This window comes from Rhinichthys klamathensis, unplaced genomic scaffold (assembly GCF_029890125.1).
Source record: "Rhinichthys klamathensis goyatoka isolate OS25496 unplaced genomic scaffold, OSU_Roscu_1.1 h1tg000566l_1, whole genome shotgun sequence".
In the NCBI taxonomy this organism is placed as follows: Eukaryota; Metazoa; Chordata; class Actinopteri; order Cypriniformes; family Leuciscidae; genus Rhinichthys; species Rhinichthys klamathensis.
In genome coordinates, this window is record NW_026607032.1 from 853748 (window position 1) to 877533 (window position 23786).

A 23786-nucleotide genomic window follows, 5' to 3' on the forward strand; every position below is an offset into this window, starting at 1 on the left:
GAACATTGGTCGGACCCTCCTCATGGATAATTGGCCTGTGATGGTGATGTCACCCCCAAGGCTGTGAAAAATGAAAGTAACAAAGAAAGGAGGGGCTCTGCTTGGGAGACAGTAAGCTCCGCATGGGAGTATTGCTGCATCGATATCACACAACACCTTTATGCTGCCCTCACTTTGGTGTCTATTGACTTTTTATTTTATTTTCATAACCATGGACTTCTCTACCCTGTTTCAGCCCCAGTAACTCAAAGCAAAGATGCTTTACAATCCCCCTAGGCGTCTGTGTTTGACAGTTCTAGCTGTTTGAATCTCAGATGTATCCAGATCACTCTTCTGCATCACAGTTCTTTTTTCCACCCTCCTGTGTTGTGTTTCTGGCTGTGAAAGTATTTGCGTGCCTGTCTCTTTAAGTGTACAGCAGCAGTGAGCCGAGAGAACAGAGCAAAGCTCCCATCTGGAGGGTGGCTGAGTGGAGCGGTGACTGAGCGGCGGGGCCCACTCGGGCCTCTAGCTGGGTGGTCCAGATGGGAGGAACCAGACACAAATAGCTATAATTTACTTCAGGAGCCCCTGTAATTACAGGCCCAAGGATTGGAGCTCAATTCCTGCAGATGCCTGAATGCATTAAATATGAACATGCTGTCCGTATAACGACACAAATGCGTGTTTGCGTTTTGCAAATGGATACAGCCTTCAGATTTAGGCCGCCACATTTTTTGAAGTAATGTGTTTATGTAACCTGCATGTCAGATAGCTGCATGAATGGAACCAGGAGGTTGAATGTTTGCATTTTTAAAGTTGTAAGCTCCAGGGCAAACCACATGGAATTTATATTTGTGGTGCAATTTCTTTGTTTCTGTTCAGCTCTAAGCCACTTACAAAGCTGTGGGCTACCCTGACAACAACAGTACTACTCTCTTTCTCTCTTTCTGTTTTCTTCTGTTTCTCTATGTCTCTTTCTCTTCCACTCCCTCTCTCAATTAACTGAGGCAGGCAGCGAGATGTGCCGAGGAGAAAAAGTGGCTCGGTGGGCTCAGCCAGCCACTGCAGGCTTGTCATCATGTATTGGGAAGTGGAGGGGCAGACGGGCAGGCTCTGATCTGGGCCGGTGTGTTTCATGTGCATTTGGCATGGCCGCAGATACCCCGCGTCCTCTTTTTATCACTGCCTCCGTTAATTAGGAGGCTGGACTCGGGAGTTTCCTCTGCACTCTTTGATGCTTTTCGTTCCGACTCAACATACCACATGAACAGCATTTCTGCTTGTACTCTTCTGCCTTGCTCCCTCCTTCAATTTACTGATCAAATCTTGGATGTGACATGTAGATCAAGAAAGACCTAAAGTCTTGAGGGACCTTCCAATCAGGAACCACAGTCTGTGCTAAGTAGTGTAGAGTTAGCCATTAATTAAACCTTGTGTGAAATTGTGGGCCATGTCATAAGGAGTACTTCCACTCTTTAGTGTGCTAGAGACATAAATGTGATCCACATATCTGTTTTCTGGGGTTAGTTGGAGAGTACACAGGGGAATGAGAACTAGCGTGTTTAATCTCAGTTTAATTATGACATTAACCTCTCACTGAAGATCATGGTTGTTTCTTTGTTTAAACCATTGTTGCAGTGTGACCATTAACAGAGAACTATATTGTTCCTCTGGCTTGTTTTTATGCACAGTCAAAAGGAATAAAAACATAATGACTGCAAAGTTCCTTTCTGAATGTTTGAAAATAAACCATGTTGTCTGTCTATTTCAGCTGGCAGTCGGGTAAGCAAGGAGCTACGCTACACAAAAGAGAAGCAGGGAGAGGAGTCAGTGTTCACCTCACAGATGCTCATACAGACACCCAAACAAGAGGGAACCAATATTCTTACCCAGGAGGCTTTGCTGCTCCACCTGGAGGCTGCTTTGTCAGCCAGCAAAGTTCAAGTGTCTCTTTATGGAAAGTGAGTGCAACCCCCAGAAGGATTACAGGGAATTGCAAACACTTACAAACATGAGGGCCAGTCTTTTAAGATGTGGTTGTATGATTTATTCCCACAGATCCTGGGATCTTAATAAAATTTGCTTCAAATCTGGAGTCCCAATTATTGAAAATGTCATGATTGAGAGGGTAAGCATGTTTTTTATGTGTTATTTGACTTTCTCCCAAATCTTTTTCTTATTTCTTTTTGCTTAGTGCTTCATACAGCTATTATAGGGCTCATTTAAATTAATTTGCATTTTTTTCTGTGTCATGAAATCTGCCTTACCAAAGATGATATGCTATTTCTCCCAGATGATTGACAAACTTTTCCCCTGTATGATCGTGACTCCTTTGGACTGCTTTTGGGAAGGCTCCAAGTTGCAGGGAGGCTCCGCCTACTTACCGTAAGCATTCTGCTTATTCTAAATTAATATATAATGACATCTCTAATTAAGTCATACACAGCTTGACTGGACTGTTATTAATATATAAGCTCAAGAGATCAGAACTAACTATAGAACAGGACTGTGCCTGAACTGTAGCTCTGAAGCATTGCCGCCCCCCGCCCCCCCCCCCCCATATATAACACACGCTCCTATAACAATTGGGCTTTACCTTCCACCAAAACGGCACTGGGTGTGACAAACTCTAACATCAAGCCCCTAGCAAAAGCTCTATTTAGTCTGTTGATAAGCTGAAGCCTGGTTCCGTCGTCGCTGGGGCTTGAGTTGTCATCAGTGTGGTGAGGGGTCTTTACAGGACAATCTCTGATCCTGCACCCCTGTCCCACCACCCAATCCCCCAGCCTGAAGAAGCCCTTATGGAAAGGGGAGAGAGAGAGAGGGAGAGAGAGAGAGAGAGAGATGACTGCTACTGGGTGGGTAGGAGGGAAGGGTGGGGGGGTGGGCAGGGGAGCTTTTGGGTCAGACAATGGTAAGCATTCTTTCAGTTTACGAGTGAGTGTCCATCAGTGAGGGGGCCCTGGAGGGGGCCCGGCTTTGTCAGCACTGGGTAACACTGTGCATTCTCATGGTAATCGCCCAGGCTTGGAGCTGTAAGTTGTCCAACAAATAAAATGGGCATTATTCAAGTCGTGGGCCCAGAGAGAAAAAAGAGGGTCGGAAAAGTGGGAGAAATTAACTGTGGACATTAGACATTGTAGTTTACACTTCCACACAAAATACCTCCTTAATATTATGTTTAAGGAAAATTTATAAATTGCATTCTATGCTGCCACCCTTCCCCCCATAAATTGTATTCTAAATTCATGCTGGACAAATAAATTGGCTATTTTTCAATTGGTTAAGACAGATTCTATCAATTCTCATAGAGACTTTTTCCTCTTACGGTACTAATACCCCGATTTTCCGAGAAGGATGAGGATGGCCTTTAAAAATATTGTTATTCATTGTCTTTATTTCTCTATTTGGCCATGTATGAAGAGGGCTTGAGTTAGCCACTGAGGCTAATGTCCTCTCAGGCTTCCGCTTCAGTTCAGCTGTTTTTTTTTCTAAAGGAGAGAGAGAGAGAGAGAGAGAGAGAGAGAGAGAGAGAGAGAGAGAGAGAGAGAGAGAGAGAGAGAGAGAGAGAGAGAGAGAGAGAAAGGGAGGGAGAAAAAACTTGAGGGAACAAAGAGCAGCAATCTATGGAAAAACAAAAGGGCCCAGGCCGGTTCACTCAAGCAAAAAATAGGAGATAAAGGAGACTCTCTTTGCAAGCAGGAGCAAAGGCGCTTGGTATGTGGGAATGGGAGAGGACCAGCTTTATTTGAAGCTGCTCTTCATGAGTTATTAGAGTGAGATTGGTCCTGGAGTTAGGACACTATTCACTTTTATTCTTCTTTACCTACAAATACCCATCTTAGTGAAAGGCCCCTCTCTCACTCAGGGGGTATCACAGGTTCTGAGGGATTTTCTTAGCTACATAGGTGTTGACTGGGAGTGTTGTTTCTTTTTCTTGTGATGTATAATAGTTTTCATTTGCAAGGCCTTGACAATTTAATATTGTTAACATTTTGCAATCTTCTTGTTATTAGTGTTTCCCAGAAGAACCACCCCTACTGAAGACTTCCCTTGTAACAAATTAGAACGTTAATAGAGTCCAACTGTAACTTAACTACACCTAGAGAATTAGTTCTTGGCACGTCAATACACAACAGTCCACTCTCTCAATACCCACCGACTGAGAGAAGATAGATTAAAAACTGCAGACTGAGGGGTTGAGAACACTGAGCTCAAAGCAGCATTCAAGATAGTCTGCACAGCCCTTCCCAGCATTCTCACTGCCCGCCTTCATCCTTATCAAGATGTTTTAGAGGCAGAGGTAATCGTTATGACTCGATGCACAAAGTTAAGAGACAGCAGCCTGTAGACCGCCAGCACATTATGCCCCTCCGTGTAACAGGATAATAAACGCTACTTTATGCGGCATCTGTAGTCCACCACCACCAGGGAGGGACTGGTGCCGGCAGGCTTGGAGAAGCAGCAGCAGGGAAGGGGAAAGGGGGATTGCTTGGAAAAAGCATGCTATCCTTTGAAAAAGTTGTAGAATTGATTTAGCCTGCTTAAAATGTGTCTCAATTTTGTTGTCTGTTGTTGTAGGGGCATGCCTGACATTCAGTGGATGAATCTGGACCCCCTCAAGCTAATGGAAGAGTTGAGCCAGTTTACATCTTTAGAGGGCTTTCGAGAGATGCTGGATAAGGCTCAGGTTGGCCATGCCTATATGAACCGCCCATGCTTGGATCCTAACGACACAGACTGCCCTTACAGTGCCCCTAATAAGGACCCATGGCAGGTGGGAACAGTGTTGTAATGCAAATGACGATGTCTTAATATGAGTCTGTAGATTTTAAATGTGTGGTCTGTGTTTTATTTAGGTCCCCGACATTGCTGCTGAACTTCAGGGCGGTTGCCATGGTTTCTCCAAGAAGTTCATGCACTGGCAGGAGGAGTTGATCCTGGGTGAAAGAGTAAAGGACTCCCAGAATGCCTTGCAGAGGTGAGAAAGGGGGAAAGAAAGAAGGACAGTCATGAGGAGGGGGTATGTGGGTGGGCCTCTCTTAGGAGGCCCTGACAAGAGAGAAAGTGAGAGAGAAAATCAGAAAGAGACAAGAGGTGGAGAGAGAGGGAGGAATCGTTCTGACTCCTAATAACCTCACACATCCAAGGAATTCCTTACATGAAGAGGGATCAGTTTCCACCTCTGACCCCAGTATAGGAAAGACCAATTAAACATGATGGACAGCCGCATAACCTATGGACGGATCTGAAATGCAGAGTGGAGGAAAATGAAAACACATTGAACAGAAAAAAGAGCATATGAAACAAAGTAAACAAACTGTGGGTAAACTAAAATCAAAAGCAAATGTATTTGACACCTGTAATTTAATATCATATGTGTATGTGTATTTTCAATGCAGTTTAATCTGCAATAAATGAAGTCTCTGCAAAGAGCAGGACATTGGCCTTCTGCCCAGCATTTGAGCATTGTTCTAATCTCAGTGGAAGTGTGATTTACAGCAGCCTGAGAGGGACCACACGCATCATTTCAGCCTTTATTATAACATGTCTGCCTATTAACTCACCTTGCTACACAATGGTATTTGCACATGCATATGTGTACGTTCTGATCTCACTCAGTCCTCTGTATTTCCCCCTACAGTGCAGAGGCTCTTCAAACCATGTTCCTCCTCATGAGTCCCAAACAGCTCTATGAGCACTTTAAAGATGATTATGAGATCCATGACATCAATTGGAATGAGGACAAGGCCACTGCCATCTTGGAGTCCTGGCAGAGGAAGTTTGTTGAGGTAATTTCCTATTTCATAACAGATCCCAAAGGGTCACTTTGTGAGGTCTGAATGGTTTCAGTGACCATGGAGGGTTCCCGGCTGGGGTGGAAAGGTAAAAAGAGTGTAGGAGGTCACAAGTGGTGCTAGAGGGTTGTTTTCCTTAGACCAGAGGATGGCAACGTCTGCCTGAATTCCATCAATCCTCAGCTGCCTAGTAAACGGAGTCTTCCTAGGAGGCCACTGACAAACTCCCAGTTATAGGAACAAGCTGTTTTTGTGATAACTGACACCCAGCATGCTGACTGAAAGAGAGAGAATTAGAGAGAGAGAAGTGCCTTCAATAATGTCTACTGCCTCAGAAAGAGAGCAAGAGAAGGGGAAGTGAAGTCAGGGGAGGTTGGGGGGATAGGGCACTGTAAAAACAAAGTGCAGGGGTATTCCTTTCCCCTTAAGTTTGTCGGCCATTCATGGTGCTGATGGAGTAGCCTGAGAGACCACGTGATCTCATCTGATCCATCTGACCTCTGCCCTCTGGCATCTGTGCTCATTATTTCTCGCTTGTCAAGCTTCATAGGGTCTCGTGCTATCTTGTTTGTGTGTTATTAAGACAAAATAAGAGGTGGATGAGGGTACGGCCCACAGTAGAATTAATGTTTGTGTGGCTTATTGGAAAAAGTAATTCAATATTTGTTTTGTGTTCTGCAATGTGTGCACAAGTTCGTTAAAAACACAATGCTAGGTTAAGCAACTTTGCTCATGCTGAAATTGATTAAATTGCAGTGAGTCACAAGAGGTATCTTTCATTTGACAGATACATATGCTCTTTCCAATACAAATGCTCTTTCCAATACAAATACTCAAAATCATGTAGTTGCATTCTCTGGATTAAAATTGTGATTTTTGTTTCTAGGTTGTCCATGGGAGCATTCCTCAGAACTCTTCCTCCAGTGTTTACGCCTTCTCTACCACCACTCTTAATGACATCATGAAGTCTTTCTCTGACGTCAGCGTAATCAGGGTGGCAGGTGGTTATCTGCTCATGGTAAGACATCCATTACTGTGGAAACTCTAGTTAAGGCTAATGGAAATGTGATGAGTGTGTCTCCATATGTGTGGAGCTATTCCCTTACATGTGTCTTTCTATGCACAGCTGGCATACGCATGCGTGACCATGCTCCGCTGGGACTGTGCTAAATCTCAGGGTGCTGTAGGGCTGGCAGGTGTGCTGCTAGTCGCACTATCTGTTGCTGCAGGACTTGGACTGTGCTCACTGTTGGGGCTGTCCTTCAATGCCGCCACCACACAGGTAAATACACACCTAAACATCTTAAATTCACACTCACCCTCAAGGCTTGGCTGTAATTCAGAGCTTTGCGTTCCTCCACAGGTGCTACCATTCCTGGCCCTGGGCATTGGAGTTGATGACATGTTCTTGCTGGCTCATTCCTTCACCGAGGCCAGATCTAACATCCCATTCAAGGTATCTCATGAACACGCTCTGGATTATGACTTCTAGGGGATGAAAGTGTTGCCTAGACTTTCTGTTGTTGTTGAAGATCACAACTCATTCCTTGCCATTTGCCATGCCCATAGGAGAGAACAGGTGACTGCCTGAGAAGAACTGGCACCAGTGTGGCTCTCACCTCCATCAATAACATGATTGCTTTCTTCATGGCTGCCCTAGTGCCTATTCCTGCTCTCAGGGCCTTCTCACTTCAGGTACGAGTGTGTATTTTGAGTGTGAGTACATGTCATAAACCATTGCGCCCTGTGATGCCCATTCAGAAAAACTGGCAGGAGTGGTCACCAATGAAATGGGCAATGAAATGTGGCTTTAATAAATGAGCAGTCAAAGTTAATTCAAAGTGAGGACAGCATCTCTTTCTCACATTCTTTCTCTCTATTTTATGATCAAACCCCCTACATCCAACTAATGTCATAGCCTGTTTTTCAGGTGGGGGGAAATGAGATGGGTGAATATATATCACTATATCACCCAGCCATCAGACTGTGCTTCTCTGATCTCCCCAGGCTAAACCTGGGTGGTCTGTGCTGTAATGATATGGAATGTAATGTCTGTCTGAGGTTGGGGGTGGGGGGGTGGTTCTGCTCAGACTCGCTGTGACCTTGGGAGTCCCCTTTCCTTGGATTGTTGACTATTTGTGGAGTGATGGGGGAGGGGGTTGCTGGTTGATTTAGGGTGCATATTTTACTTTCTGGGATTCAATCCGAGGCACTAAAACAGCGAGGGATCCTGAATGCAGAGTTTTTATCAAGTTCAGACAGCAGCTGTGGAGTCGGGTGGCAGCGTAGAACTCATGAACGAAATGACTTGGCCTCTATCCTAAAGTCTCTCTTTCTCTCTCACTCTTTTTTTCAGGCAGCAATTGTGGTGGTCTTTAACTTTGCCATGGTTCTGCTGATCTTCCCTGCCATTCTGAGCTTGGACCTGCAGAGGCGGGAGGATAAAAGACTGGACATCCTGTGCTGTTTCTACAGGTAACTAAGATGCACTGTCCTCTTACTTAATCTCAGTCAATTTTACAATGCCAAAGCCTGTGGTATTCAAGATGTTTACTGAGATGTTTCTTTTCTCCAGTCCCTGTTCCTCTCGGGTGATCCAGATCCGGCCTCAGGAGTTCTCCGATGCTAACGACAACCACCAGCATGCTCCGGCCACCACCACCTACACTGGCTCAACTATAACCACCAGCACCCATATCACCACCACTGTGCAGGCCTTCACCCAGTGTGATGCAGCTGGCCAACATATTGTCACCATCCTGCCACCAACCTCCCAAATCTCCACCAGTCCTCCATCCATGGTCCTATCCACACCCACTCCCACCTCTGACCCTTATGGCTCCCAGCTGTTCACTACCTCCAGCTCCACCCGAGACCTTCTAGCTCAGGTGGAGGAGCCCAAAGAGGGACGAGAGTGTGTGCCTCTGCCCTTCTTTCGCTGGAATCTGTCAAGCTTTGCACGGGAAAAGTATGCCCCTCTGTTGCTAAAGCCTGAAACTAAGACTGTTGTGGTTGTCGTTTTTGTGGCTCTTCTGAGCCTCAGCCTCTATGGGACCACAATGGTTCATGATGGACTTTACTTGACTGATATTGTCCCCAGGGATACAAAGGAGTATGACTTCATCACTGCCCAGTTTAAATACTTTTCCTTCTATAACATGTACCTGGTTACCATGGATGGCTTTGACTATGCACGTTCTCAAAGACAGCTTCTACAACTTCACAATGCCTTCAACTCTGTAAAATACGTAGTTAAAGACAGCAATCACAGACTTCCCAGAATGTGGCTGCACTACTTCCAGGATTGGCTCAAAGGTAAGCCTTCGTTTCACAATGAGCTCTTTTTCATTAGTGGTGCTTGCTAAGGCTACTGGTTTTACTACTATTTTTCAAAATGCTTAAATCTTAGTCTAAAAATTTTAGACCATAACTTGTCAGTATTGCACTATTGTGTTAGTCATAGATTAGGATGTATCAGCATCTACAAAATATTTGTAAATACATTTGCATAGATATGGTGAAAGATGCCACAAAGTAGCATTTTCTGTTGTGTTCACTCGTTGTGTGGGAAATACTCTTATCTCTGAAGGTGATAGAAAGAGTTCAGTGAAAGTTCACTTCTGTCATCGGCTTTTGTGTTCCTCCAACCTGGACATAGAGAGGATTATGGGAGGGTCAGGGGTTATCTCAGACTGTTTGTGACCCCTCTGCTCACATTAGTTAGTACTGAGAGCTTAACCGTGAGGTGAATCCACAATAGTTAAAACCCAACCAATTGAAAAGAAGCTATTTATTTGGCTATATATAAGGCTGTGGAAACTGAAGGTAGTTTAAAAACTCTCTATTTCTCCCCATTGCTATTTCCTTTTCTTGTGAGGAGATCTCTGTAATTACAGAATGGTTGTGGAAACTGTTTTTCAGCTGTTGCCAGACTTTGTAATTTGGAGAGCACGAAAGGCTTTCTCTGGTTAGTTTATTCAGCCCACACACATTTATTCAGCACCAGGCAGAAAGATGGCTTTTGGTTTATATGCCTGTTTGTGTGTGTGGATTGGCATTAAATCTGACCCAAGTTTTTTGCCCCCTATCTAAGGGAGGAGTGATTTTAACAATCTTCTGCCATAGCGTACTGAGTTGTGAATAGAAAAGTAGGAAGGTTTGAACGTCTTTCTCACAGTTGGTCTAATTGTACATGTGCATGATCCATGTAGGTCTTCAAGCTACATTTGATGCTGATTGGGAAGCTGGCAGGATCACCTCTGACAGCTATCGCAATGGCACAGAGGATGGAGCACTGGCCTACAAGCTTCTCATACAAACTGGGTCTAAGAAAGACCCTTTCAACTACAGCCAGGTGTGTTGTCAACTATTGGTACATTCAGTTTAAATACTGCTTCAAAACTTTGCCGTCTATCCCAAAACTTACATTTACACATTTTGTTTCTTTTAAAGCTTACATCCCGTCGCCTGGTGGATGAGGATGGTCTCATTCCACCAGAGGTTTTTTACATCTACCTGACGGTATGGGTCAGTAATGATCCGCTGGGCTATGCCGCCTCCCAAGCCAACTTTTACCCCCATCCTCGGGAGTGGATCCATGATAAGTACGACACCACTGGGGAGAACCTTCGCAGTAAGTAAACCCAGAAGGTGACATTATACAGGTTGTCATACAGTATTTATGGATATGTTTCAGAAGTTTGTGTCTAAGAGCATTACTTCTCTTCTCTTTCAGTCCCTGCGGCAGAGCCTCTAGAATTTGCTCAGTTTCCTTTTTACCTAAATGGCCTCAGACAAGCCTCAGACTTCATTGAAGCCATTGAGAGTGTGCGCACAATCTGTGAGGAGTTCATGCGGCAGGGAATCCAGAACTATCCCAATGGCTACCCCTTTTTGTTTTGGGAACAGTACATTGGTCTGCGCCACTGGTTCTTGCTGTCCATCAGCGTAGTGCTTGCCTGTACCTTCCTGGTGTGCGCCATCCTCCTGCTCAACCCTTGGACCGCAGGCATCATTGTAAGTCTCCCTTCCTCTCACCCTAATCCATTTCTAACTCTCTTCTTTTCTAGCATTTTTCTCTATTCTCTTATTTCTCTTGTTTCTCTCTGATCCCCTCAACACAGCTCAATAACTTTGCCACCAGGGCAGTTTTCTGGGGAGGGTCTTTGCGAGTTGTCTAGAGGGTGCTGCATGCATAGACACATATAAACACACAGTCACACATATACATACTCTCCCCCTCATCTCTTTTGTCATTCAAATGAGGGCAGCAAGACTTTCTAAAGAAGAAATGCAAAGCTCTCCTGAAGGCTTTTACCTCCAACTGCCTTTGTCCAGAAATTTGGGGACAGGACGGATCTGCCCAGTCACGACCTTGGCCTGCTAAACCCATCCATCAGGGACTGGATGTAGTGGGGGTAGTGGGTGGGTTAGTTTAGGGGCTAGGAGGTGTTTCACACAGGCTGGCGGGTTCCTCAGATCAACATGAAGAATCAAGGAAACTAGAAGCAGCCATTGGCTTTGGTCGACATGTATTTCTGGCATAGCTGTAATATGTCAAACTCATTTGAGTGTAAATGCATATTGCATTTATTTAAATTATAAAGCAAACTGTTTAGTGCACTTTTTTCTTTCTTTCTTTTTTAACTCAAAATCGCTTCTGTCATCTTCAGTTTCACAGCCTATATGGAGCCACAGTAAAATGGATTTTACCATCTCCAATTAAAGCATGACTAAATTGGGACCCCTGCCAACATCAAAGGTTTTAAGGGGAAAAACTTAACCAAGTTCCCTATTTATTGAATTAAAAAACAGTTTCTCATGAGTAGGAAAACACTAAGAACTACACTGCACCTGGAACGCAAGAGCAGAATGGTCACTAATTTCCGTACTCCTGAAAATTATAAGACATGGGGAATGGCCATGACATGGCCATTAGATAATCTGATACTTGGGGCAGATGACAGTGAAATGTAGAGGATATTGGCCCAGTGATTCATTTCTGCATTGTGATTCATGTAGAGCTATTTCAATGCACATAGTTTCTTGTGATGTAGCTGCTAACGTGCTAGTCTTTTTTTTTTTTTTTTTGCTCCCAGGTTTTTATTTTGGCCATGATGACAGTGGAACTTTTTGGCATCATGGGCCTAATTGGTATCAAGTTGAGTGCCATTCCTGTGGTCATCCTTATAGCCTCCGTTGGTATTGGAGTGGAGTTTACTGTGCACATTGCGCTGGTAAGATCATCTTGCACAGTAATTCATCAGTATTTGCTCTATTCGATTTCAATAGCAGAAATACATTTTCATTCTCTCTATTTTCTCACTGTTGTAGGGTTTCCTGACTGCCATTGGGGACAGGAACACTCGTTCAGCCGTGGCTATGGAGCATATGTTCGCTCCTGTGATTGACGGCGCCATCTCCACTCTGCTGGGAGTGCTCATGCTTGCTGGCTCAGAGTTTGACTTCATTATGAGGTGAGTGATTGACACTTCTCCAGGCAGGTCTCTGAGGTCGGCCCATATGCTGCCTTTTTAAATGGTGGCAGGCCTTAGTCAGGGAGACAGTTGTCCATGTGGCTCTAGGGTACAGGTGGTAACGTTTGGCTCCCCATCACCTGGTGTTGTCAGTCTCTAACTGCCCTTAGACCACCACAGCACTCTTACAAACATCCTTGAGCTTCTTGAATGCACAACAAATGGAGGAAACATCAATGGAGTGCAGCAGCTGCTTGTAAACATGTAAATATACAACTTACTGTCCGGTGACTCAACATGCACACAATTGCACCCTGAATGCAGGGAGGTGGTCAACTGTCCAATCATTTGGTTGTGAACTCCCTCTACCCATCGCATTTGGGCAGTTTTTCCGCCTGGTTTAATGCCTGATTCACAGGAAGAAAAAAAAGCCAAATAGTCTTTTTTTTTCAACTGGATTTGGGCTCTGCTGAAAGCAAACCACAACCTTGAGAGCTGCCAAAAACAGACCCATGACACAAAATTTACTTAGTTGGAGGACCCCGCACAAAATAGCTGCATGTTGACAATTTAAAATATGCCTCTTGATCATTTGTTTTCAAGCACCCACTTTTTGCACCAAAGAGTAACTTGGATATGAGGACGAAGTTTGGGTCTCCAGGTAACTGCAGGAGGGTGTTAGAGCAGATTGTTTTAGGACAGTGCTAAAGCTGGAGGAAAGATTGGGGGTTGGGGATTGGAGCAAACCATTTGGTGCAAGCGGTGTGCCAGCACTGGGGCATTCACAGTGGGAGGTCCTGTTTAGGTCCTGTTTAGATGTAGAGAGAGAGAGGTCTGGCCCTCTAGCTGGGGAGTAGCATAAATACATTGCTGTAAACATCTCCTGGCTATGGGACACTGAATAAACAGGAGAACAAGCTCAGCGGCCCCTCTTAGAACGAGCCACCCTTTCCAACCCCTGACTTGGAATGGAAAAGATTACAGTTTATATAAACAACAGAATTCCTAACACTAGGTCTACTCTGGAGGTCTAACCCAGGCGGGGCCCATGGATGGTTTAGTCTTTTCCCCCCTTTTTTTCTTTTTCTTTTTTACTCCTTAAATAAATCATGCTCCACTTTCGGAATGTTGACTTATTAAAATAAACATGCACCCCTTTTCCAATCTTTTCATGTATACAGGACTGTCAGACAGAATGAGCGCCTTTAACTAACAAAAGGTGGACATAAGTGCAGCCAGAGATGGTTGGCTGCTTTGTCTGATTTTTTCCATTCTTAAACAGCTTTCATGTTTTCAATGAACATTACAAACTGTGATGAAAGGATGATTGTGCCTTTCTCAAACTCCTATCAAAGTGTCACCCAAACTATGTGATTCTTCTAACTGTTTTCAGCCATCACCTTAGAGAGAGATGACTGAAAAAGAAAACGGTTCACACTCAAGCTGTCTGATTCATCTATGTTAATGAATCAGACATGAAAGAATTGGGAGGAAGGAGTGGAGGGAATGAAAGCAGACTTGCTTTTCTCCATCTGAGAAACCCATAGCATAGCTCAGTCTCTGGTCTAAAAATGGCATATAATTCTGACCAGAGTCTCCGTTAGTGGCGCGTTGTATGCACAGACCCCGACGGGCCACCTTGGAAATTTGGGTTTTAGAGGTCAATTTAAATATTACCTCTCCCCGACTGTGCATAATGACTGAAAATAGGTAATTATAGTCTTTTAAAACCAGAGGTTCTGTGATACAGTACAGGTCTCAATTCCTTAGGGAGCCGTGATTGAGACAAAACCAAAATAGATCCAAAATGGAGGTTCAGTGGTGCGATGACCGTCAGACCTGTAATCTTTTTAACAGGGTTTTTTGATTCATTTGTTTGACTGTTCTCAGACAGCCAAAGTAAACACATGGCTTCATTGGAGGAGACGGGTCAGTGGACAGCAGTTTCCACTGTACGTCTGGAATGCTCCAAGCAGATATGCCAAAGATGAACTTTTCCCCCTCTGTCTTTCTTTCTTAAACCCAAGGTTCTTGTAGATGCGACGGAAGCAAAAATGGTCAGAGGGTGGGAGGTTAAAAGAACATTCCATACTTTTTTCCAGATTCTGTTCCTCTTTTTCTTACCTCCAGAATTCTGAACCACGGCTAAAACAGCTGAATTGTCTCTTTTTAGTGTAACCATTTAACTGGAGTGCTCTCTAATTTTCTCATGCACTGTCTTTCTTGTGGTGAATCAGAGCCCTCCCTCAATGCTCTGAGCTGGAGTACAGAGGAGCAGACACCCTCACAGCCCTGCAGCTTATTAGTGAGCCCTACATGTTAACACGCAAGCCAGTATACAGTGCAAAACTAATACCGTATTTTCCGCACTATAAGGCGCACTTAAAAGCCTTTAATTTTCTCAAAAAACAACAGTGCGCCTTATAATCCGGAGCGCCTTATATATGGATCAATTGGTTAATTGGATCAATTGGTTAATAACCCTCCGCGTTATTAAATTCGCCCGCGAACTCGCTACATTCCCTTTAGCACATCTAGTGGATGCATAACGCAAACCCAGTCAAACGTTTGACTGCAGTATCTTATGCGCCTTATGATCCGGTGCGCCCTATATATGAAAAATGTTCTAAAATAGGTCATTCATTGAAGGTGCGCCTTATAATCCGGTGCGCCTTATAGTGCGGAAAATACGGTAATGGTCTTCTCAGCTTTATATCTTTAGCCTCTACTTCTCGGCCTTATATCTTTAGCCTCTACTGCTAACATCTAGCACTCAACCAAGAGCTAAAGCCTGGGAAACCTCATTCACCACCCTCTCCCTAGGCCCCTTCGTTCAAACATACGGTTTCAGTCTTAAGCAACTCTGCACCCCTTTACACTGCTCTACCAGACCCGCTAGTGCCTGTGCCAACCAGACCTCCAGATTCTTGGCTTTGGAGTTGGAGGGTGGTGTTTCCTGCTTGTCTTCAGCACTGGATTAATGTTCCTGCATTAGTCACCTCCATTTAGAAAATAACTAGTCTTAGTATTAGTCTTACTCAGAACAGTTTGGACTAATAAGAGAGATATTTCTCAGAACAAATCCCCTTCGCACTCAGAATATTTGTTGAATGCAGGAACTGTTGTTGATGGACTCTAGGGTTAGTTTTACAGGGTTTGCGCAGAACAGTTTATTGCACATGTGTAAGAAATACCTTTTAGCAGATATCCACGATTGTGTTGTGTGATTAGCTCTTAAACCAACATGGCTGTTGAGGACCAGGAGGAGGGAAGAGAGCAAGAGGAAGAAAAATTTAGAAAGCAAAGGTCTGCCCTGTCCTTCCCAGTGTAAACACAAAGGTGGCATGCCCTGGCCAGGGTGAAATAGGATCTTAATAAGAGAGGGTATTAAGTTGCTGAGGAGAAAATTGCATTAACAGCAGTGGCAGCTTTTAGCCAGAGGGAGGGAACCAGAGGGGGGAAAGCAATGGAGAGGGGTGACTATTTCTGACGCGTAGAATCTGCACTAATGTAAACACATCTCCTCAGGAAGTGGCAGGGCAGTGGTGATAGATGAGGGCTCCCAGAGGGAGAGAGAGTGAGCATTAGCTATAAAGATGGAACCCAGGAATTTCTCTTCAGCTTTGTCAGGTCGCCAGGACAGAGGAAGCAAGGAGAAGGGAATGTAGGGAAAAAAACGATGGATAAGAGCATCCTACAAGAAGTCTTGTATATGACCTTCCTCTCTTGGATGATGACCATATTGTCTCATATATTGTTTGAATATGCTGTTTGATGGCTGCTTTAGCTTTAATATTCTCTTCATTTGTGTTCTCTTTTGCAGATACTTCTTTGCAGTGTTGGCTATACTGACATTGTTGGGGATCCTGAACGGTTTGGTGCTACTTCCTGTACTGCTTTCGCTTATGGGCCCACCAGCTGAGGTCATACCCGCTAACAACGGCAATCATTTGCAAAGTCCCTCTCCTGAGCCCATGCCTCCTCCTATGAACCACCATGGGTACTACGCTGGGCACATCCCCAAGGGACCACGTCAGGCGTTCTCTGAGACCTCTGACTCTGAATACTATTCTGAAACTACGACAACCTCTGGCATCGGCGAGGAGGAGTATAAATACTGTGACAGGAGCACATACATCACACCACCAGCTCAACCGCCAACCTCTCATATTCTGCTTGAAGCCAGCAAGAACCCCAGCTTCCCTAAGCTCACAGTAAGTCGACCTGACAGAAAATATGACTGCTTACGATGTAGCTGCCATTGAACACTTTTGTAATGTGATTTGTGCTTGTTTTTGCCTCAAAGGTGGTGAAGCCTTTTGATGAAAGCAGCTCTAAAGGACAGAACAGCGAGTCAACGCAGAATGCTGTCAACTCGGTCAGTTCGCAGATCACACGATGGGACAACAAACACGAGTACCAAGGGCAGAGGAGACAACATTTACCTAGCGACAGGGCCCACTGTCCTCGTAGGACTACTCAGTGTGGCCCAGGGCCACAACCAGGGAGAGGGCAGCAGCAAAACAGGACTACAGCCCCAGCACACAGCCCTGGGGCATTGCAGCGCTCTAACAATGCCATCACCATGGTTACAGCAACAGCCTCTGTGACAGTGGCAGTGCACCCCAGTTTGCCGGGGTCGTACCAGGGTTACATGCACGAGGGTTTTGAGGATAACGAGTCAGACTCTTTTGATGACTCTAAGAGGACTTCTCAAACATATGGGAAAGCTACACATTATAAGAGGGACTCTTTAGAACTTCAAGATGTGGAATCCACAGAAAAAAGCCAGCATCAAGCTAACCAGACACTAGGTAAAGATTTTAACCTTTTTATGGCTTAATATTTAAAATCCCAATACTAGAGATTTGTGTATTTTAGATTATTTTGAAAAAGCAGGCATCTTTCCTTACTGATCGTGACCATGTTCTATATTTTACGTGTGTAACAGGTGGTGCATGGATTCAAGCAGCCAAAGATTGCTAGACTGCACCCAGCCCCCACATCCCTTTGTCTGGAATCTCTGGCTGTTTTTGGGAAGTTCCCAACCCCAGCCCAGTGTCTTTTATCTCTTTGAACTGTACATAGACCTCACACAGACAAGAGGATTTATTTTAAAATTATTAAAAAGGTCTTCTTAGACATTTATAAATATATATATATATTTTAATACTAAAAAGAGGGAAACTATTTTAAAATGTGCTGTATAACTGGTGTATTCTCTTGTGTAAATGTCAGATGTATAGATTGTAAAATGAGCTATATGTAAAAATAAGTGAAATGATATTGGTTATTGAAATGCAAGGTCAGTGTTCTTTTTTTTTTCTTTTTTTTTTGCTGCTACTCTTCAAATTTAAGATGATGTGTCTTGAAAATATGCAGTACCCCTTTCCCCAACATAAGCCAAGATTTAACTTTATATTAACAATTTCTTAAACTGCAGCCAATAGGAAGCTTATCTGTTTTGTTCAAAGATGTTGACTTATATTTGTTTGCACTGTACAAAATCAAAACCTATATAGATAACAGTTTTTCTCAGTTGAAATTTCCAGGTTTTTTCCTGTATTTATTGAACTTTTTTACTGACAGCAACCATTGTGCCTTCTTAATTTTTAATCTTACAAAAATTAATTTGTCAAACTGTTGCATCACTATACTGTTCAGGATCAGCATTGTCATTGATATGGACTGTTAGCTTAATATTATCATCTGGGTTTTTTTCTCATGGTGTTACACATTGTTGTTAGCATGAAATGCTCTGTCTATACAGTGTGTAGTGAACAGCAGAACTATGGATCTAATGTTTTCTGTTCCATTATTCCGTTATATACTCATTTGGAGGCTACATTTATATACTTGAAGTGGTGGTTAAATTACATTTTTTTTGTTGCTTTTCCTCTATGGTTATTTTAGCCATACATGAGTAAGCTTCAGTTTGTCACTATATATGCCCCAGCAAAAGTTTGGGAGACATCCGGCAAACGTGTAGTTTACCCAAATATCATTCAGAAAGGGAATTGTGTGTGTGTGCAAAAGGATATTTTTGTTTTGCTTGTTTGTTTTCTCTTTTTTTGTCATCTTGTTGGCTGCTTTGTACATAGCCCTGCTTTGTACAAAAGCCCTGCGCAATACTTTACCTGGTAGTTGCCCTCTGGGCTTCTCCCATAAGGCCAGTGTAGGGACAGATAAATAGCTATGGTGCTAGTCTTCTGTATGCAATGCAGTTCTTTCTTAGGTCCAATTTCAGCCAAAAGCTCACTCATTCAGTATTGGTCAAGTCACTGCCAGAATAAATGCAGGGAAAAGTGTTAATGTAAGTGGCAGCTTCTCTCACTCTCTATCTCTTTATTTAACAAAATATGTTTTAACAGAAACAAACCAAGTAGCTACTGTATCTGGAAGACAAGGCAAAATAAGCAATCTAAAGCACATGTAAAGCTTAAGGACAGGAGTGGCTTGGGCAGACAGGAGACAAGGGTAGGGGATGGGGGTCCTGCATAGGGGTTTTGTTTCAAATGTATGTCATGCCATATAAATTATTTATATTAAATTTTTATTTTTGTAGTTTGTACAGATGTTAGTCACTAGACTGAAGTTATATTTTTAAAGAGTAAATATATTATAAATATAAATATATAATTATATCTATTTGTTTCTGAGATTTTGTTTTTTTTTGTGTGGGGGGGGGGGGGGGGGGGAGTATGGGTGGAGCAGGCTTTGAAATGTTCATATTGCTGTTGCAAATAATGAAGGAAAGGTGTGGCTACAGTTGTCCACCTTCTGTAGACTCTTTGCCTTTCCTTCTTTATGTAAAGAATTGAAGTTTCTGGTTTTGTTGTTGTCTAAATCACTGTGACTTCAGAAAACTTTATGGGGAAAAAAGAAAAGAAAAACCTTTTGTGACCATCATTTCCTTCACCCTTTATAGGAATTCAACTAACAAAATAAATGGAAAAAAAACGGACTTTGGCTTTGGCTTTTTTTTTATTAAAAAAACTGTCATATTTTGAAGTTATTTATAAATTGTATCACTATTTTGGGCGACTAAATGCTGTTATGATGTGAGAGGTGATTAGGGGAGTGAGGGGAGGGCAGTTTAGATGTATCAGCTCCACACTTCCTGTTTTATTGTTATGACTCCCCAGGCTAGTTTCGTCAGTACAATAAGCCCACCAATGGAGATGAAAGGCGTGTGCTGTAAATTCCTCGGCTTCCCACAACACGGGCTCATCTGTCAGCTTCCTCGGGCCTGTCTGAATCTGATACACCTTTGGCTTTTGAAGTTACTGTCGAGGCCCCTCAGTATCAGGACAGACAGCGAGCGGGTCAAGGGTTTTGCCTCATGGAGTCGGAGAGCAACAACTGAGGCCGTGGGGCATGATCTCGTTCTACATGTTAGAGTTTCAGTTTATCAAAAGGAACATGTTGAAAGCTTCTGCTTTGTCAAAATTGCTGATGTAAAATGAGAATTCCTTGCTATGCATTTACAAAAGCTTGGTTTACATGCACCCAATTAATCTGTTAGTAATGGCACAATGGCTTTGAAAAGCCTTCATGTAAACACATTAATGGATCTGACTGAACTTGATTTGAATTAAATATTGATCGTATTGGTGTAGACCTGCAATAATCTAATCAATAGTGGGGAAAAAATAATTGAACTGAATCTTCTCAATCAGATTCAAAAATACCTTGTGCAAATTTGTTCATGTAAACGGAAGTTTCAAAATTGGAAAAAATCACAAAAAGTTGTGTATGTAAACATACGTATTGAGAAATGCATATAAAATTGAAGTTTATGGGCCAACAAGCAAATCAGTTAAAACACATACACTTTCATTCAAATGCCCATTCTTAAGTCAATTATGTTTCCCTAAATCATGCATGAAAAGTTTAGGCAGCCTCCACATTAAAGTATATGATGGAATCTCAACAGGTTATGGTTATAACCACTAAATCAAGGTAGAAAAAACCTTGATCTGCCAAGACGCAGGGAGCTTGTGACCATGAATATATATATATATATATATATATATATATATATATATATATATATATATATATATGTATATTCAGCACCAAAAATCTTCATATACAAGCAGTTAGAAGAAGTACCAAATATCTTCACTGGAGGTCCAGAGCTATCAACAGCTTCCGCTGGGAAGCACTGAGATTAGGACAGCTGACGTAGTTTAACTATATCTTCCTGAAGAGTGAGCTGCTCTGTGACGTACTGAACATGCTCCGAGTGAGGAAACTAGAGCGAGAGAGATGATCGCAGGAGAGATAGGGCTGTCTCTCATTCATGTCTGGCTTTGGCAGCGTATCGTGAGCTGCGGGAGCCAAACGACACTGGCACTGTGCAAAACAAAATGGGGGGTCTGACTCTGCCTCCCATTCAGTTCTATAAACTTTATCAGAGCAGATTGAGAATGAGATTTAAAGAGAAAGATAGAGCTGTGTGTGTGTGTGTGTGTGCACTGGCAGATATGGAGGGCAGAAGCTGGCAAAAACTGAAAGAATCTTTGAAATAGTCTGTAATATATGGGTGAGATAACAGCTGACACCTTTAACAACAGATTGCTGCGTCTGGATGGCAACAATCGGAGCAAATCAGTGTCTATTTGGGGCAGGCAAAAAGGAGGAGGGGAAAAAATTGGTTGAGAACAAAAGAAGGAACACATGATCTGCTGTGCTACTTGGGTGGCCAGAGGATGAGCGCTCATTGTTGCTTGAATTCAATAGGGCTGATTAGTTAAAAGTGTGTGTGTGTGCTTTACATTTATGGTGACTGGCACGGGTCTCTCCCTCTCGGCATGACTGAAAATGGGTCAAAAGATTACATTTCTATTCACTGTTTATCTCTTTTAGCCAGTATTATGGTTTTCGGAGGGTTGATATGGCTGGAAAGGGGTGGTGAGGAAAATTTCATAACAAAGCTGGCATGTAAAATAGTAGATGCTACTCTTTCTTTAGATATGGGACAAAAACAACTCCCACAAGTTTACCTCCAGATTGAAATTAATGAGAGATGATCAAAATACTGTACAAACACTAATTAATAATAATAACAATACTTGTATTCCACAAGGATGCATTAAATTCACCAAAAGTCACAGTAAAGACTTGCACATTGTTACAAAAATTTCTATTTCAAATCAAACTCAGTTTTTTTTTAAATAATTCAATATTTAACATGTTCACAATCACATGTGATAATCATAAGTTTTGCATTTTACATAATCTTTTTAAAACAATTTGAACATTTATGAAAACATCTAAAAATCAGATGTTATTTTGTCATCATTGTCAGTTTTGCCCTGGTACCTGGTAATAATCAATGCAGTATTTTGTCTAAACATGTCTAGCATAAAAGAAACATCCACCTAAACTAAAGCACTACTACATATACTGAAACGAGAAGCCGCAGCAAGGAATCAGTCTGTGTCCATCTATAGGTCTTGTTTACCTATCCTCATTAGTTCACTGACCTCATTATACAGAGCACAGATCAATATTTACAGAAATCACTTCAAACTAACAAATGTGTTTGCAATTTCTAGGTCCTATTCCAGTGCAGAAAACAATATGAATTTTCAGGCCGGCCCCTGCAGTGTAAACATGTTTTAAATAAACAGGAACTAACGTAATGCTCTTTTAATTGATTCATTCTGCCCAGCGATGTTTACAGAAGGGCCTAAATACGAACTTGTAATGCAAACCCAGTGTTTAGAAGTGGTTTGTTTGGTTAAAACAATAACAGTTTGAATGCCAGCCATGTTAGATTTTGCATTGTGTGCTTCAAGGGCTTTATTTGGGGATGTAAATCTTTCTAGACTGCATGCTCTCTACAAATTGTACTGCAATTCGCAGGGCCGAGCTGTCTACGTTCGAAATAGGAGAGGGAATAATCATAAAGCAGTTGTGCGCAGTATGGCACTCTGGGTAAAAGAACATCAGATTATAATTAAACACATGCGAGAGGTAATAAAACGTAATGAACGTAGAGAGGAGACAGGCAGAGCCATTTTATGTGGCCAGCACAACATGTTGTGTAGCGCTGAAAGCCGCGCCATATGTGTCCTCGGGTGCTCTGGGTTTAAATGTCTGTCCATATATGGTATCTGTAGCACTTTTTTGAAACACATTCATAGTACTGACATGGAAGTGGCCTTGTGGGTAGTGAAGACAATTCAAAGATCTGTTGAAGCTTTTTTGGAGAGCAAGTTAGAAGTGTCTTTTTTTTATTTATTAAATTTGATTTTACATGCAACATTGGAGAAAAAACAACCTAATTTAAGCATTACCAAGTTTAATATGAAAAACTTACAGTAAACTACAGGTTTGGAGACATTTTCTGCTAATGCAAGACGGACAGTTTTGGTAAAAGAGACTCTTTGCTACAAGTTGCTTACAGCTTAACACAAAGTTAAGCAATTTTTTGTGATTAAAAAACAAACAGTTTGATTTAAAAACAGATTTTTACCAGTAATTGGAATGAGCAATTTACTGACGATTAGTATTGAACCATGCACTTTCTGTAATTGCAGTGTGACGTATCACGCCTCTCTGGTCAGTAAGATTTTAAGTGTAATGTTTAAGAGGATCTAAAATAGTTCATGATTTAGAGCAAAAAGTGCAAGAATTTACAAGCTTATGCATCAACTTGCAAGTGGAAGTTTCAAATCTGGAGTTATGAAGGTGCTTGATCACTAGGTGGTGCTGTTCAGACTATAATAAAGACTGCAAAATAAAAATAAAAAAAACCCACAACAGTCAGTTCCAGCTTTCATACAGTTTGAAGAATGCACTTGTGTTTTAAGCTTTATTTATAGACATGTTAAATTGGATAAACACACTGAAAAGTATTTGTAAAGGAAGAGACTTGTAAGACACTTGTATATGGTGTAAAAGTAAGACACTTGTAAATGTAAATAGCACCATAATATCTGATAAACCTTTGAAGCTGAATAAAGACCAAGGGGGTAATCCATCGACCAGAAGTTGAAGCCGGCCGGGTACCGCCATCTTGTAGCAGAACTTCACTTGCGTTAGCATTTCCATTGACTACCATTCATTTTGGCGTCACTTTGACAGCGAATAACTTTACATCTGAGGCGTTTAAAGACTCCATTTATTTCTAAAGAAACACGACAATGTATAAAGGGCTCCATTACCTTCTATGTTACATTATGGCCCCGTAGAAACAGTTTTAGTAAAAATAGGCTAACGATTGCGTCATAACCACTCGACACTCTGTCGCGCTGTACAGAAATTACCGTACAGACAGGAGGAGAAGCTCGCAAGCAATCGGGGGGACGTCCCGTCAAGAGAGAAGCCCATAGATAATGAGTCCATAAAAGCAACGGAATACTTACTCCGGCTCACTCACGATAAAGGACTCTTTGCTCAAGTTCCCCGTCTCTGCAAGATTAACGTTGGCAATTTTCACGCACAGCTACTAGAAGATTCACGTCTGTCAGACAGGTTGCTCACGTCATCAAGCTTAGTTTGAGTCGGTTTGAGTCTG

At 42.5% G+C, this 23786-nt stretch overlaps 1 protein-coding gene across 2 annotated transcripts in view; it reads left to right on the forward strand.

Annotated features, from left to right (window-relative positions):
* ptch2 (patched 2) overlaps positions 1–19149 on the forward strand; it is a 37463-nt gene extending 18314 nt beyond the window's left edge. For both annotated transcript variants that reach the window (XM_056239477.1, XM_056239478.1), the window contains exons 3-22: positions 1754–1943; positions 2041–2110; positions 2276–2367; positions 4564–4759; positions 4842–4963; positions 5627–5774; positions 6667–6798; positions 6907–7062; positions 7144–7236; positions 7350–7475; positions 8137–8255; positions 8356–9095; positions 9992–10134; positions 10233–10413; positions 10516–10796; positions 11879–12016; positions 12114–12256; positions 16080–16470; positions 16563–17070; positions 17208–19149. In XM_056239477.1, coding sequence (XP_056095452.1) covers positions 1754–1943; positions 2041–2110; positions 2276–2367; positions 4564–4759; positions 4842–4963; positions 5627–5774; positions 6667–6798; positions 6907–7062; positions 7144–7236; positions 7350–7475; positions 8137–8255; positions 8356–9095; positions 9992–10134; positions 10233–10413; positions 10516–10796; positions 11879–12016; positions 12114–12256; positions 16080–16470; positions 16563–17070; positions 17208–17242 — 4004 coding nt within the window. In that variant the 3' untranslated portion in view covers positions 17243–19149. The remainder of the gene's footprint in view (positions 1–1753; positions 1944–2040; positions 2111–2275; positions 2368–4563; positions 4760–4841; positions 4964–5626; positions 5775–6666; positions 6799–6906; positions 7063–7143; positions 7237–7349; positions 7476–8136; positions 8256–8355; positions 9096–9991; positions 10135–10232; positions 10414–10515; positions 10797–11878; positions 12017–12113; positions 12257–16079; positions 16471–16562; positions 17071–17207) is intronic.
* The last annotated feature ends 4637 nt before the right edge of the window (positions 19150–23786 follow it).